At 34.6% G+C, this 13,539-nt stretch overlaps 2 protein-coding genes and 1 long non-coding RNA gene across 4 annotated transcripts; 2 read left to right on the top strand and 1 right to left on the bottom strand.

The window, feature by feature from the left end:
* Positions 1 to 184: 184 nt before the first annotated feature.
* LOC118264230 (uncharacterized) lies at positions 185 to 2,871 on the top strand. The gene is made up of 3 exons (XM_050707657.1): positions 185 to 461; positions 880 to 1,071; positions 1,363 to 2,871. Exons 1-3 carry the CDS (start codon positions 348 to 350, stop codon positions 2,704 to 2,706), a joined length of 1,650 nt encoding a protein of 549 aa, XP_050563614.1. The 5' UTR covers positions 185 to 347; the 3' UTR covers positions 2,707 to 2,871.
* A 17-nt stretch (positions 2,872 to 2,888) lies between these two features.
* Positions 2,889 to 4,877, top strand: LOC126913007 (uncharacterized). 2 transcript variants are annotated; one of them, XR_007707617.1, is made up of 4 exons: positions 2,889 to 4,136; positions 4,213 to 4,299; positions 4,382 to 4,456; positions 4,537 to 4,877. It is a non-coding gene; the product is annotated as an uncharacterized LOC126913007 (long non-coding RNA). The 2 variants fall into 2 exon arrangements; XR_007707616.1 differs by having other exon boundaries at positions 2,889 to 4,299.
* A 2,089-nt stretch (positions 4,878 to 6,966) lies between these two features.
* LOC118264266 (putative nuclease HARBI1) lies at positions 6,967 to 9,560 on the bottom strand. The gene is made up of 4 exons (XM_050707643.1): positions 9,535 to 9,560; positions 9,319 to 9,442; positions 8,230 to 8,437; positions 6,967 to 7,724 (listed from the first exon to the last, which is right to left on the bottom strand). The coding sequence occupies exons 1-4, from the start codon at positions 9,558 to 9,560 to the stop codon at positions 7,231 to 7,233; spliced, it is 852 nt and encodes a 283-aa protein (XP_050563600.1). The 3' UTR covers positions 6,967 to 7,230.
* Positions 9,561 to 13,539: the final 3,979 nt, after the last annotated feature.

Below are 13,539 nucleotides of genomic sequence, written 5' to 3'. Positions count from 1 at the left end.
ACTATATTTTGAGGTTGTTTAATAGCGGCCACACCTTACAATATAACTGTATAGTTAAATCTGCAAGTTAAATCTTAGTTAATACTACAGTTAATACAGTTAAATTATAATCGTATAAAAAACTAAAGTTGGATAATTGGTAAATGCGAGACTTGCAAGACTCTTGCTGGGCATCACTACTGCTGCTGTGTTTACGTTTACTCCGATTGTGCTTTTCCGTTCAATTTAAAATCTACTTCGGCTACGTTTTATGGATATTGATAGTGTCGTTTTATTCAGTGACTTCGGCTTTTCTTATACGGACTTCGTTGTGTTTTGTGATTTGGACTTTTCGTTTGTGACACAAAATGTTGCGTTGCTTGAACTGTGGGTTACGCGTTCAACGCATACAGAGGCATGTTGTTACAACTTTGCCTCAAGAGTTGCTAATTATCTTGTCTATTTGGCTGAGAATTGAATATGTAAGTATCATTATTATATACATTCAGAATCTGCAGGACGGTTATACACGGTGTAGTTTTGAAACTACAATATATCAGAAGATTGTAATAAAACTCATAAATAATTATGTAAAAATACGATACTTCGTCAAAAATCAATAATACTTTATAATACTTGTTATTTTATTTTTCTAATTTTAACTGATTTTCAGAATAACTAACATAATTACCTTCTGAAATATCGTGCAACTTCAAAACTATACCTTGTATAGAGTATGCATGCACGATAACTTGAAACGTGACTGCGAGAAAAATATATTACTTAATACAGTCGAACTTCAACTCTTATCGTGGATGTGTAAAATATTTTTTTTGTTTTCTTAGTTAATCATTTCTTATGGTATGTGAGACCTACTAACACCGACTGTTTTGTTTTCAGCTCCCTATGGAAGATGTAATATGTCATGCATGTTATGTATTCTTACAAAATGCTGATGTAAACACAACTAGAATATTAGGTCATACTAATATCTGTGCTGGCTGTGGCTGTTCTTTGAATGAAGCTAGACTTCATTCTCTCGAAGAAAATGGACCATTATATGATTTTTTTCCATGGATTAGATCAGTACAGGTATTTATCTAAATCCTTAAACACCTATTAAGTACTACTTACATTGAATATGATTAATGGTAATGACACATAATTATAACAATTTGGAAAATAATCCTTATAACTATATCAGTGGTAATAGTTTTTACAATGACAATCATTTTATGCATTTTTTTAATATATTCAAATATGATAAATGTCAGAGCTCTCTTAATTTGCATTATATTGTTTATTCAACTTAGTAAATCAAGAGATTGTGTATTTTATATTTTTTAACACTGCTTTATTTTTAACAATCATAAATATTTTCAGAATGGAAGAGATAGCTATGCTGTTTGTCATAATTGTTGGCGGCGAGCTAGCCGACAATTTGAACAAGATTCTCAACGAGAAATGGCTATACCACAATTGCCACCTGTACCTGCTCCTGCTCCAGCACCTGCCCCTGCTCCGGCACCTGCCCCTGTCCCGGCACCTGCACCTGCTTCTGCCTCTCAGCTGGGCCAGAGATCAGTTGGAATGGTCAATTTACCTCATTACAAGAGAGCTGCTAGTACATCAAGACACTGCATTTATTCCGACTGCGGTTATGTACCTATGCATTTAATACCAACATTTATTAAAAATATGTTAATTGTAGATTACAACTATTATGTGCCCCGGTATTCACGTGTTTGCCATCACCATTTGTATTCTAATACTTGGCGTGAATTACCAGAACAATCATCTTCAATATCAAGTTTTAGTATAAATCAAATAGAAGATTTAGTTAATATGGCAAAACAAAAAACTGTCACATTTAATTTTGAATGTGTTGAAGAAATGCCCAACCACATATGCCATTATTGGACTGGACTGGAAGTGTCTGAATTCATTATTTTATTTAATGAGTTACCTTTAGCTAATCAGGTACCATCACCAAAATCTGCTTTGGCTATCTTTTTAATTAAAATGAGGACAGGGGACAGTAACAAGAGATTGTCTTCATTATTTAATATACCTCGATCAACTATGGAGAGGCACATGAACATTGTACGCTTATATTTTATGGAACATTTTGTACCATTACATATTGGATTGCAGCATCTTAATAGAGAAGATGTCATAAGAAGAAATCTAAGTATTCCAAATGCTTTGTTTGGCAATCCAAATGGCTCTGATCAAACCAGACCTGCAATCACAATATGTGATGGCACTTACATATATATTGAAAAGAGTTCCAATTATTTCTATCAAAAGGAAACTTATAGTTTACACAAATATGTGAACCTCGTTAAACCATTTCTTTGTGTGTGTACAGACGGGCACATTATTGATGTGATCGGCCCTTATGCTGCCACTCAAACCGATGCAGAAATAATGAAAGATTTATTTACTGATGAATCTGGACCCATGCGATCATTTTACAGAGAGGGAGATGTATTTATACTCGACCGAGGATTCAGAGATGCGATCCCACTGTTGGAGGCCTGTAATTATAATGTGCAGAAGCCTGAGTCGTTAAATGAGGGAGAACGACAACTAACAACTATTCAGGCAAACAAAAGTCGATTAGTGACATTATGTCGATGGGTAGTGGAAGTAGTCAACGGACGATTTAAAAGGGACTTTAAATTATTTCGCCAGGATTTTTTAATAGAGCTCATGCACATTTAATGAGTGATTTTAAAATTGCAGCTTCATTAATTAACAGATTTCACCCCACGCTTCAAGATCGGCCAGATGCTTCTCTTATTATAGAAAGAGCCTTGAGGTATCAACATACTCCTAATTACTTAGCAGAATTTGTAACAAATTATAATTTAAACAGGCGATCGGTTATGTTTAAACGCATATATTTCCCGTATTTAGTTACTCAGAATTGATTATTTTCGCATTGGGCCCATATCAGGTAAAACAAGCACGATCATATTATGGCGAACATGTTCGACAAAATGGCTTGTATGAAATTGAAATATGTCCTGAGCTGGAACACTCTGAAGAAATGGTTGCGGCCGTTGGAGGAAATAGACCTTATTTATTAAGGGGTCGAATCCAGTCGCGCCATGTTGGTCGGCGTAAATATTTTACGTATATTTTAATTGACACTCAGCCCTCGAGTAGTAATTGCTTAGATGCAATATTAGGTTACTGTTGCAACTGTCTCGTGGGTAACAGAACAGTGGGATGCTGTTGCCACGTTATGGCCATAATATGGTATTTGGGTTGGGCTAGACACCAAGACAATATATCGCCGCCAGCATCATTCTTAGACAATATATTACTTGTAATTGAAGAATAAAACATTTAACACTTATACTGCTTTTTTATTTTATTCGAAACTTGTACTCAATCGCCACAAACCTTGAATGCAGCAATAGATCAGTATTTTATCAGTCAGAGAACATTATTTTACCCCATTTAATTGAAACAACCTAAGTATTAGATCTGTTAATAAAATAATTATTGTAAATGCTTACAGATCAGACATTACCTACCTAATACAAATGTTGGTATTTTTATTTGCCTTTAAGTCAAGCAGTTAATTGATGTCAAATATAAAAATATAGTTTAATACAACCCGTTCTATTTTATCACAATATGCTTTTATAATCTCATCAAAAATACCCATTTGTTGTGAGTCTAACAACAGAACTCAATATGGAAAGAGACTAATCTCTTTCCATATTGAGTTCTGTTTACTCGAGTACAAGTTTTGCATCGAACCTAATCGTTTTCACATTTATATTGACACTATACTATGGAAACAAGACTAGTAGGTAGACGTAGGCCAGATCAGTGTCCTTTTATACTTAAATATAAGTGATGATCATGAAGTTCCTAATAAAAAACTAATAGCATTGCTGTCCGTAAACGATACAATGCATATAAAATATCAGTAGTAAGTTATCATGTTTAATATAGAATTACTTGTGAATCGGTGCTTTAAATGACATAAAATCTAGATATTATAAAAATACTATTAAAAGGCTATCATATGACATAGGGCTGCAATTTGGGCATCGCATGACAGTGCTGACTTTTAGCTCCATACTAATATGGGCATGGTCCTTTGGATTTATCTCAGAAGGAAATTGTGGAAGATTGTATGTATAATTAAACTATTTAATGGCATTTTATTTCCTTTGCATAAGTTCTAAAGTATTCTCCGTTGTGTTACAGATGTAACTACCAAAAACTTTTTAGATGTAGAACGAGTACTTCCTGAACCCGAGCAGCCAATGAAGGAAAACATTCCCAACAATTTGGGTACGAAAGTTAAATTTCTTAATTTATACACGTAAAATAAACAAAGTTTTTAATGTATAATTTAACTTCATATATGTTTTAGAACTATCAAGCTCAAACCAGTTTGATACATCCACCCCCAAAGCAATGCTGAGACAGCCTGTATCAAAAGAGTTGTGTAAGTTAACTGTTGTAATTCAGAACTTGTTATTATAGTCTAAATTTCAGTAATTTACTAACTTCAAATTTATGTTTCAGCATTTAACCAGAAGAAGAGGAAATCGGTATTTACTCCTTTGGAGACAAGGAAAAAAATTGTAATGCATGCTGAGAAAAAATCGACTTGCTTAATAAAAAGCAAGGTAGAGAAATAGATTTGGCCCAATATGCCAAAGAAGAGCACGAGCTAAACATGAAGCATAAAAGTGAACTTCATGTACTAGAAATGAAATTCAAAAATAAAATGTACGACTTAATTTTAGAAAAATGTCGGTATGAGGCAGTAAAAGCAAAAATAGAATTAGAACAAATGCAAAAATAATTCTAATTGTAAGTGTAGTGTAAGTTAGCTATATTTTTCTTTTGTTTTCCAAATAAAACACTATGTATCTATATAAATGCGTTTATTGTGTTAACAACTACCTATTTTACATAGTCCTCTATTCATTTTTCAAATTACTACTACACATTCCACATTTCTGTTCTAAATTGTTATAACGATATCCCTTATATTATATATTATACAGGGTGACTTTGAATTCGACGTATTCCTCTCGGGAGGTGATAATACAACTAATTTCCTACAAAATTAGCCCTGAGGTCTCTGGTCCGAAAGTGACTAGTTTCTGAAATATTCAACATTTTTGGTTTTGGTAAAAAAACCCGAATTGATTACAAAAACATCAATAAATAAAAAAATACTGATTGGATTTTTGTAGTTTTTGTTTTAATCAGTTGCCAATACATCGGTTATCATTTGTAAATACTAATAATGGCAGAAATATATTTCATTTTAAAATAGCAAGTAATTTCTTATTATATTTTGTTTTGTGTTACTAATTTGGTCAATAGAAAACTGGATTTATTTCAAAAAAAATATATGACACTAAGCGTACAAACTATTAGAAAAACTTCCTTGGTTTATTAGCTACCCAGAAACGTAAAATTATTTACAAAATTCTCAAAAACAAATGAATTAATTGATGATAAGTAGAGTGTAAAGAGAAAAGGGCAATTTCAAAAACTTCTTAATTTGCAAAATTTAGTTAAAAGTGACCTCCCCTATGACGAATACATGCCTGAACACGCTTCCTTATCTCTATGACGGTCACTCTTGGACTGAATATGCGTCTTATTTCGTCACTCTGTTCAAATATGTTTCGGAGAAGAATTTCGATGCACGGCCTATTCCCTCTACATAAACAATGAACTTCATGTAAAAATCAACCAGTGTTAGATTCTGGACACCGCGCTTGCCATGTAGTTGGACCCCCGTGTCAATATAACGCCTGGGAACCAAGGCATCCAACCATTGCCTCACAGTAGTTCGATAATGCGCTGGATAAAATATCACAATATCCATTATTAGCCCCAAAAAAGTCAACGAAATCCGAAAAAAGCAAACCATTGTGTTCGCGCATATGGTTTTAATTCAAATGTTTGCATGGGTATTATAAATAATTATTTTATTGTACCCTACTTTTCATCCAACATTTTAAATGGTGAGAATTATGAAGAATTTTCAAGGAATGAGATAGGGTTATTGTTTTAAATTTGAATTTAGAAACAAGATGAATTAACTTATTCTACTTATTGAATTAATTTATTAATTTGGTTGACGAATTTATTCCACACGACGATTGTCAAGTGCATTATCGAACTACTGTGGGGCAATGGTTGGATACCTTGGTTCCCAGGCGTTATATTGGCACGGGGGTCCAACTACATGGCAAGCGCGGTGTCCAGAATTTAACGCTAGTTGATTTTTACATGAAGTCACTTGTTTATGTAGAGGGAATTGGCCGTGCATCGAAATTCTTCTCCGAAACATATTTTAACATAGTGACGAAATAAGACGCATATTCAGCCCAAGAGTGACCGTCGTAGACATAAGAAAGCGTATTCGGGCATGTATTCGTTATAGGGGAGGTCACTTTGAACAAAATTTTGCAAAATATGATTTTTTTGAAATTGCCCTTTTCTCTTTACACTCAAGTTATCATCAATTAATTCATTTGTTTTTGAGAGTTTTGTAAATAATTTTACGTTTCTGGGTAGCTAATAAACCAAGGAAGTTTTTCTAATATTTTGTACGCTTAGTGTCATATATTTTTTTTTGAAATAAATCCAGTTTTCTATTGACCAAATTAGTAACACAAAACAAAATTTAATAAGAAATTACTTGCTATTTTAAAATGAAATATATTTCTGCCATTATTAGTATTTACAAATGATAACTGATGTATTAGCAACTGATTAAAACAAAAACTACAAAAATCCAATCAGTATTTTTTTATTTATTGATGTTTTTGTAATAAGTTCGAGTTTTTTGTCCAAAACCAAAAATGTTGAATATCTCAGAAACTTGCCACTTTGCCACCAGGGACCTCAGGGCTAATTTTGTAGGAAATTAGTTGTATTATCACCTCCCGAGAGGAATACGTCGAATTCAAAGTCACCCTGTATATATTATAATCCTAGTTTGTACCATTGGGAAATAATACATACAAAGAATTATATTTCTAAGGATTAGATTAAAACTACTTACTAACGAGTGTTTTCAAAAAAACTGAAACTAAAAACTGGTTTTAAATAGTGAAGTTTACAATTTTATTTTATTATATAGATACTATTCTGTGATAATTGGATTTTCGTGCGAGTTTAGAAGAGAGCTAAAATAAGTTGTGATCAGTTCACCTCTGTATTGCTGATCAATTTCAGAAAATGGAAGTATTATATTACTTTCCCTTTAATACTATCTGGAACACTTTCACAAGTAGGTAAATCTTCCCTATTCATAATACATATATTATGTAATATGGCCGTGCTCACAATTATAGGTTGCACATTTTCTAGTTTTATCCTAAGCTGAGAGCCTATGCATGGAAATCTCCTCTTCCAAACACCAAAAGTTCGTTCCACGACATTCCTTGTCCTTATCTGACTCTCATTATACAATTTTTCGGCAGCTGTTCGAGGATCAGCCAGAGGTGTTAGTAAATATTGTTTAAGGCCATAGCCTCGATCGCCCAAAAGACAACACCTGCCAAGCTGTCCAGAGTTCATCAAATGTTTAACCTGGCTATTATTAAAAATAGTGCTGTCGTGTACTGAGCCTGGCCATCTTGCAACGATATTCCTAATTTTTAGATCGGCATCAGCAACCACTTGGACATTGATAGAAAAGACATCTTTTCTATTTCTATACAATTCCGCATTTTCACCACCTGTAATAAATATACATTAAGTAATAATTAAATAAAACATACATTAAGTACCTTATTTTGGAGTATTATTATAGCATAATTACTATCATCTGAATATTATTAACCTGGACTTATAATACGTGTTAGCGATGGTGAAGCGGCCCGCCCGTCAATATAATAATTTAATATTATTTTAATTAATATAATTAATTAATAATTTAATTAATACCTATTGTAACAAATGTAAAAGTTTTATTGTACTTTATTATTGTATTGATACCCCTTGTATGATTCTATTATGATTATTAAATATCTGTGGTGCATCAGCGCGGTGTGACCAATCACGTGCGGTCACTTAGTTTTCGATGTCGCCCGCACGGCGGCGTGCGGGCGCTTGCTTGTTCGACACGGCCCGCGCCCCTCCGACCAGTTCGCATCCGACCGACACCGCGGAAATACGCGCGCGAGTGACCGCGCGCCCGCGCATCCCGCCGCGCTGAGTCTCACCCAGTTTCAATTTTCAAACGATCTTCATTTTCTCGCACCCCATCCGCCACAATACGTATATGTGTACAATCAATTGCTCCCACAACACTCGGAAATTTTGCAATGGAATAGAACTTGGCTACAACATCCTTAATTTCGGCTGGAGTATGTGGCATCGTAATTAAATAGTTTAATTTAGTGCTTATCACTCTTGACACCAAGTGTATTATCTTACATGCTGCTACTATTTAAAACTATAAACATTCTTACAGTGCCTTCTCAATTCATTTACGAAAATATTATGTACGTGAGAAAAAATCAACAATTGTTTGAAAAAAGAAGCGACCGACACAATTTTAATACGAGAGGTAAAAATAAGTTAGCTATACCGCAATTCCGATTGTCCAAAGTGCAGAAATCCTTCATGGGATTTTGTGTTAAGTGTTACAATAAACTACCAACCACCATACTGAATCTGAACGAGAAAAAATTTAAATCTTGTATAAAGCGTGAACTGTGTAAACAGGCATATTATAAACTGTCAGATTATATTGAAGATAAAAATGTGTGGCAGCATGTTGGTCCGGCTCCACTGGACACTCGCTCACACTAGACAATGCTCTAATACGATCACTAGTTACACGTTAAATTAAAGTACTAATTTATTCCAATGTAGTCTAGGGATCCTGTGGCATCAAGCAGTTATTTATTTATTTTTTATTTGAAAAATTAAATTAAAGATTATTTTTTATTTGTATAGAAGCATTATTTCAAAATTGTAAGTGTACATATGTGGGCACTATGTTTGAAACAACCCGCTTTTTTAATTTATATTCTTTACAAATTGGTTTTATTGTCCCATAGTTTTGACGTCGTATTGTCGTTACATTGTTCCTACATATATATACAATAGGTAAATGATCAAATAATGTATCAGAGATATTGTAAAAAACATTTTTTGAAAAGAGTAACGATGGAGTTTCTTGCTCGTTCTTCTCCATTCGAAGCAACACTTTGGAACGAGCGCCTAGCTTCACTGACAGACCGACTGACGGACAATTCAATTTGACGTTTCAAAAGTGCCTAATTTAGGATTAATTGAAATAAATGCTTTGACTTTGACTTTGACTTTGACTTTGACTTTGGCTGATTTTGAGATTCCAAAGAAATCACCAGAGCACTGTTCCATAGTACCGGTAGCATAAAATCTTAAAGTAAGGAGAATTTGTTCTAGTGGGCTGATGGCATGATTCCTAAAACAAAAAGAATTTAGGTAAATAACTAGTAATTAATTGAAAGGAACCAGTCAGTAGCAAAAAATACTATAAAATAGTTAATTACTCACCTGTGGTGGGAGTTTTTAAGTAACATCCTATTAAATTTAATAACCACATCACTATTGCTTTTGAGAGACGATAACGTTGACAAACACCAAGATCATCCCAGGTATTCAAAGGAGGGTTTCTTTGTCTAACTATTTTTGGCCTTCTCATCAATACATATTCAGTAAAAAAATCATCGTCTGATGAACTTTCCGACTCACTGTCAAAGTATCTAATAATGTTCAAATCCATGATAAGTCCGTAATAATAAAACTGAAATAACTATGTATTTGAATGTTGTCACAATAAAGGTAATACGTTTTGAAGTTTCGGCGTGTTGAAATCAGCTGTAATGGCGTCGTTTAACTATCCGCCATCTTGCTAACCGCTCAACTTTGGGTGGTTATTGTTTTTAACTAATAGTTATTTATTTGACTATTGGTCAAGCTAACTATTGATCGAAAAACGCTTTGCTAAGATATTTGACTAATAGTTACTATTTTTAATAGTGTAATCAATGAGTTAATAGAAAACACAAAGAAAAATTATTTAAGAGAAGAAAAACAATGGGAAAATTAAATAATTGAAATAGGGAAGACAAAATTAATCTCTGTATTTGATGTTCCGCATTTAATAAAAGGAATGAGAAATAATTTGCTCACCAAAGATTTGAAATATTATGATTTTGAAGAGGAGGTAAAAATTTGTTAAATGGGACCATTACAAGTTAACGTATGAAGCTGACAAATCCCATGGAGAGTTAAAATGCCTGCCAAAAATAACAGACGAGCATATTTATATGGAAAAAATGAGGAAAATGAAAGTGAAACCAGCAGCCCAAATTTTTAGCCACACAAAGGCTGCGACTGCGGGACATCTTGTGGCAAGAGGAGAAATTCCAGCAGAATGCCAAAATCTGGTAAAATTTACCAAATTAATGGATAATCTTTTTTATTCCCTAAATTGTAATACATTCCATGTACCTGATGGTCAAAATGTATAAAGAGTGTGTACGAAGAAATAGTTTGCACCATGATTTGTGGAAGACTGCTATAAAAGTTTTAAATTCAGTAAAATTAGTTAAAAAAATTTAAAGATAATAACAAAATCCGTTTAATTGAAACAAAAGCACCATCTGTTAAAACTTAATACGCACAATTGAGGGAATACAACAAATATGGATATTATTGTCTCAAACGTATTCATTTGATGCTATGCTAACTCGTAATTTTAACTTGGACCCACTAGATAATTTCTTTGGGAATATCAGAAGTTATGGGGCGAGAAATACGGTACCAGACACAATGGCATTTGAAGGGGCCTTTAAGTCCCTATTAATAAATAATTTTAACTAGAAAAGACGAAGACAATTGCTTGCGAAATCTAGATTTTTTTTTAAAGAAATGTCGGTTTTGCGCAGTCAACTTCTGATATTCCCAGCCGAATTGATGAGGAGGAGCCACAATTTTCTGAAAACACAGAAGATGAAATTGTGGTACTTTTTATTAATTTAGATACGTCTGTGAATGATGTTGCTCAGGGCAATTATTATGTGTGTGGGTGGGTCCTGAACAGATGTATTAAAAATTTTTGCAAAAGCTGCAAAGATTGTAAAAAAAATATGTATGGCGACCCTGAGAGCACATCAAATAAATATACAGGGTGTCCAGTGGCAGATTTCAAACTTTGAACACACATAATTTCTGAACGCAATACGTTAGAGGGCTGCAGAAGACGTGTTTAGAAACGCAAACACTGAGGATTTTTTTGTAACTATGAAAAAGTGGAATGGAGGGCACCGCGCTTTTGCCTTCGAGGCGTACATTTCAAGGGGATTTTCGCTGACTGAAGCTCGCCGTCGATTTAATAATCGTTACGGTATTCGTCGATTACGTGAAGGACCATCGGTTAATCTCATTCAGTCATGGGTAGCAAAGTTCAGGACTACAGGATCAACATTAAATAGACCCAGTTTAGGACCTACACCATCGGTAGCCACGGAAGAAAATATCGAGCGTGTTATGATTTCTGTAATTGAAAATCCCCGATTATCACTGCGTGTTTGTTCATCGATATTGGGAATTCCAAAATCAACTTTACAGATTATAATGCGTAAAAAACTCAAGTTTCATCCTTATAAAATACAAATCGTGCAAGATTTACAAGATTCTGACTTTGAATTAAGAAAAACTTACGCAGAGGTAATGTTGTTAAGATTTCCTACTGCTACGCGAATGAGCAACATATTCTTTAGTGACGAAGTCCACTTTTACATCGGAGGATATGCAAATAAGCAGAATTTCCGTTACTGGGATGTCCACTCTCTCTCTAGTCGTTTCCCTCACTGCTGAGGATCGTGACTCCGTTTGATTTTTTCGACCAGCTGCCACCATCGGTTGCGTTCCGTTGCTTGGTGAAGAGCAGCGCTGATAGGCATCTCACAACACCACATTTCAAAGGCGTCGATTCTCTTTCTGTCAGCCGCCTTGATTGTCCACGTCTCGACACCGTAGAGGGCAATGGGAAAGACAAGAGTGCGAACGAGGTGTACTTTGATTCGATTTGTGATGTTTCTAATGATGGGATGGGATGGGGGATGTCCACAACCCAAGACAAATGCATTAAGAGCCTTTACATAAGCCTAAAGTAACAGTCTGGTGTGCCATATCTGCATCTGCAATCGTAGGGCCTTATTTTTTTGAAAATGAACATGGCCAAACTGTAACTGTGAATTCGGACAGATATGCCCAGATGTTAACTGATTTTTTCAGACTAGAACTTCAAAATAGTCCTTCTGTTAACCGAAACACATGGTTTCAGCAGGATGGGGCCACAGCTCATACTGCTAATGTGTCCATGAATGCAGTGCAGCAGTTATTCCCTGAAAAAAACATATCCCGAAACGGTACCATACCGAGGCCACCTAGGTCACCCGATTTAAGCCCATGTGATTTTTTCTTATGGGGATACTTAAAATCCGTGGTTTACAAGACAAACCCGATCACTGTGACACAACTTAAAGAAAATATTCGAGCCGAAGTAAGCAGAATTCCCCAGTCGCTCTGTAAACGCGTTTTTGAAAACATGCGTGCTAGACTCGAAGAGTGTGTAAGACTCGAAGGTCGACATTTGGAGAACGTAATTTTTAAAAAATGAAATCCGCATTAATAATTTATAAATTAAAATAAACGTGGGTTGTATTAGAGCTTTAGTTTTTTTGTAACAATTTTTCAAACATTGAAATCTGCCACTGGGCACCCAGTGTAAGGGCCAAAGAGTATAAAAAAAATAAAAAATCTTTAATATATCCATCAAAAGCTATGGAAAAATGTTTTGTTCAAATTCAAAATTTTGTAATAGATATTTTGAAGAAAGATGTTCCTAAAAAGGATTAAAACAAAAAGTTAAAATGTTTACCGACATATTTGTTGATTATCCCTTTAATTGTGATAAACACAATATACTGTTAAAAAATTATTTTGAAAATACAGTAATTCATGTACTTGTATACAGTTGGTGCCGTTCAATTAACCGTATTTTGTCTGGCAAAATAACATATCATGGTGAGGACGAAATAAAAACAGCGGTACAAGCGTATAAAAATAAACACAAATATGGAATAAATAAATAATAATATTAATATTGAAATAATAATATAATAATATAATATAATAATCTACCTCACTCTTGCCTTAATCGGCTGGTTTGAGTGGAGATTCGCAAGAGTGGAGTTGCCTTCAGCTCCACTTGGGGGAAGGACGTATCCCAGTAAGATGCTGGTAGGGGTCTTGACCGTACTTCCGGGATTGCTCTGATAGCCGTGGGATGCCTCCCCTTCCTCAAGCAGCTCAACGGATGTTGCTTCCCTTGTCGCTACATGCTAGCGGCCGTTTTCGGGGGCCCACTATTGAGTTTGCGAGTCACCCCCTGCCTGTTTATCCGTATTTTTCAATATTGGTCAGGGGCAGGGGCCATAGTCCCCATAGTTAACCGGTTAACTATTCCACAGCCACCCACACCCATATCCC

This window comes from Spodoptera frugiperda, unplaced genomic scaffold (assembly GCF_023101765.2).
Source record: "Spodoptera frugiperda isolate SF20-4 unplaced genomic scaffold, AGI-APGP_CSIRO_Sfru_2.0 tig00001192_1, whole genome shotgun sequence".
In the NCBI taxonomy this organism is placed as follows: Eukaryota; Metazoa; Arthropoda; class Insecta; order Lepidoptera; family Noctuidae; genus Spodoptera; species Spodoptera frugiperda.
Note: the sequence above shows the minus strand (reverse complement) of the source record. Positions and strands in the feature narration are given on the sequence as shown.

Bases quoted from the DNA above. Each gene is read 5' to 3' on its own strand.
- LOC118264230 (XM_050707657.1), top strand. From the start codon at position 348: ATGTTGCGTTGCTTGAACTGTGGGTTACGCGTTCAACGCATACAGAGG. The intron at 462-879 runs GTAAGTATCATT...TTTTGTTTTCAG, and splicing joins TTTGGCTGAGAATTGAATAT to CTCCCTATGGAAGATGTAAT. The intron at 1,072-1,362 runs GTATTTATCTAA...AAATATTTTCAG, and splicing joins CATGGATTAGATCAGTACAG to AATGGAAGAGATAGCTATGC.
- LOC118264266 (XM_050707643.1), bottom strand. From the start codon at position 9,560: ATGTTACTTAAAAACTCCCACCACAG. The intron at 9,443-9,534 runs GTGAGTAATTAA...TTTTTGTTTTAG, and splicing joins CTTAAAAACTCCCACCACAG to GAATCATGCCATCAGCCCAC. The intron at 8,438-9,318 runs GTCAAAGTCAAA...TTATAGTTTTAA, and splicing joins CAGCCAAAGTCAAAGTCAAA to ATAGTAGCAGCATGTAAGAT.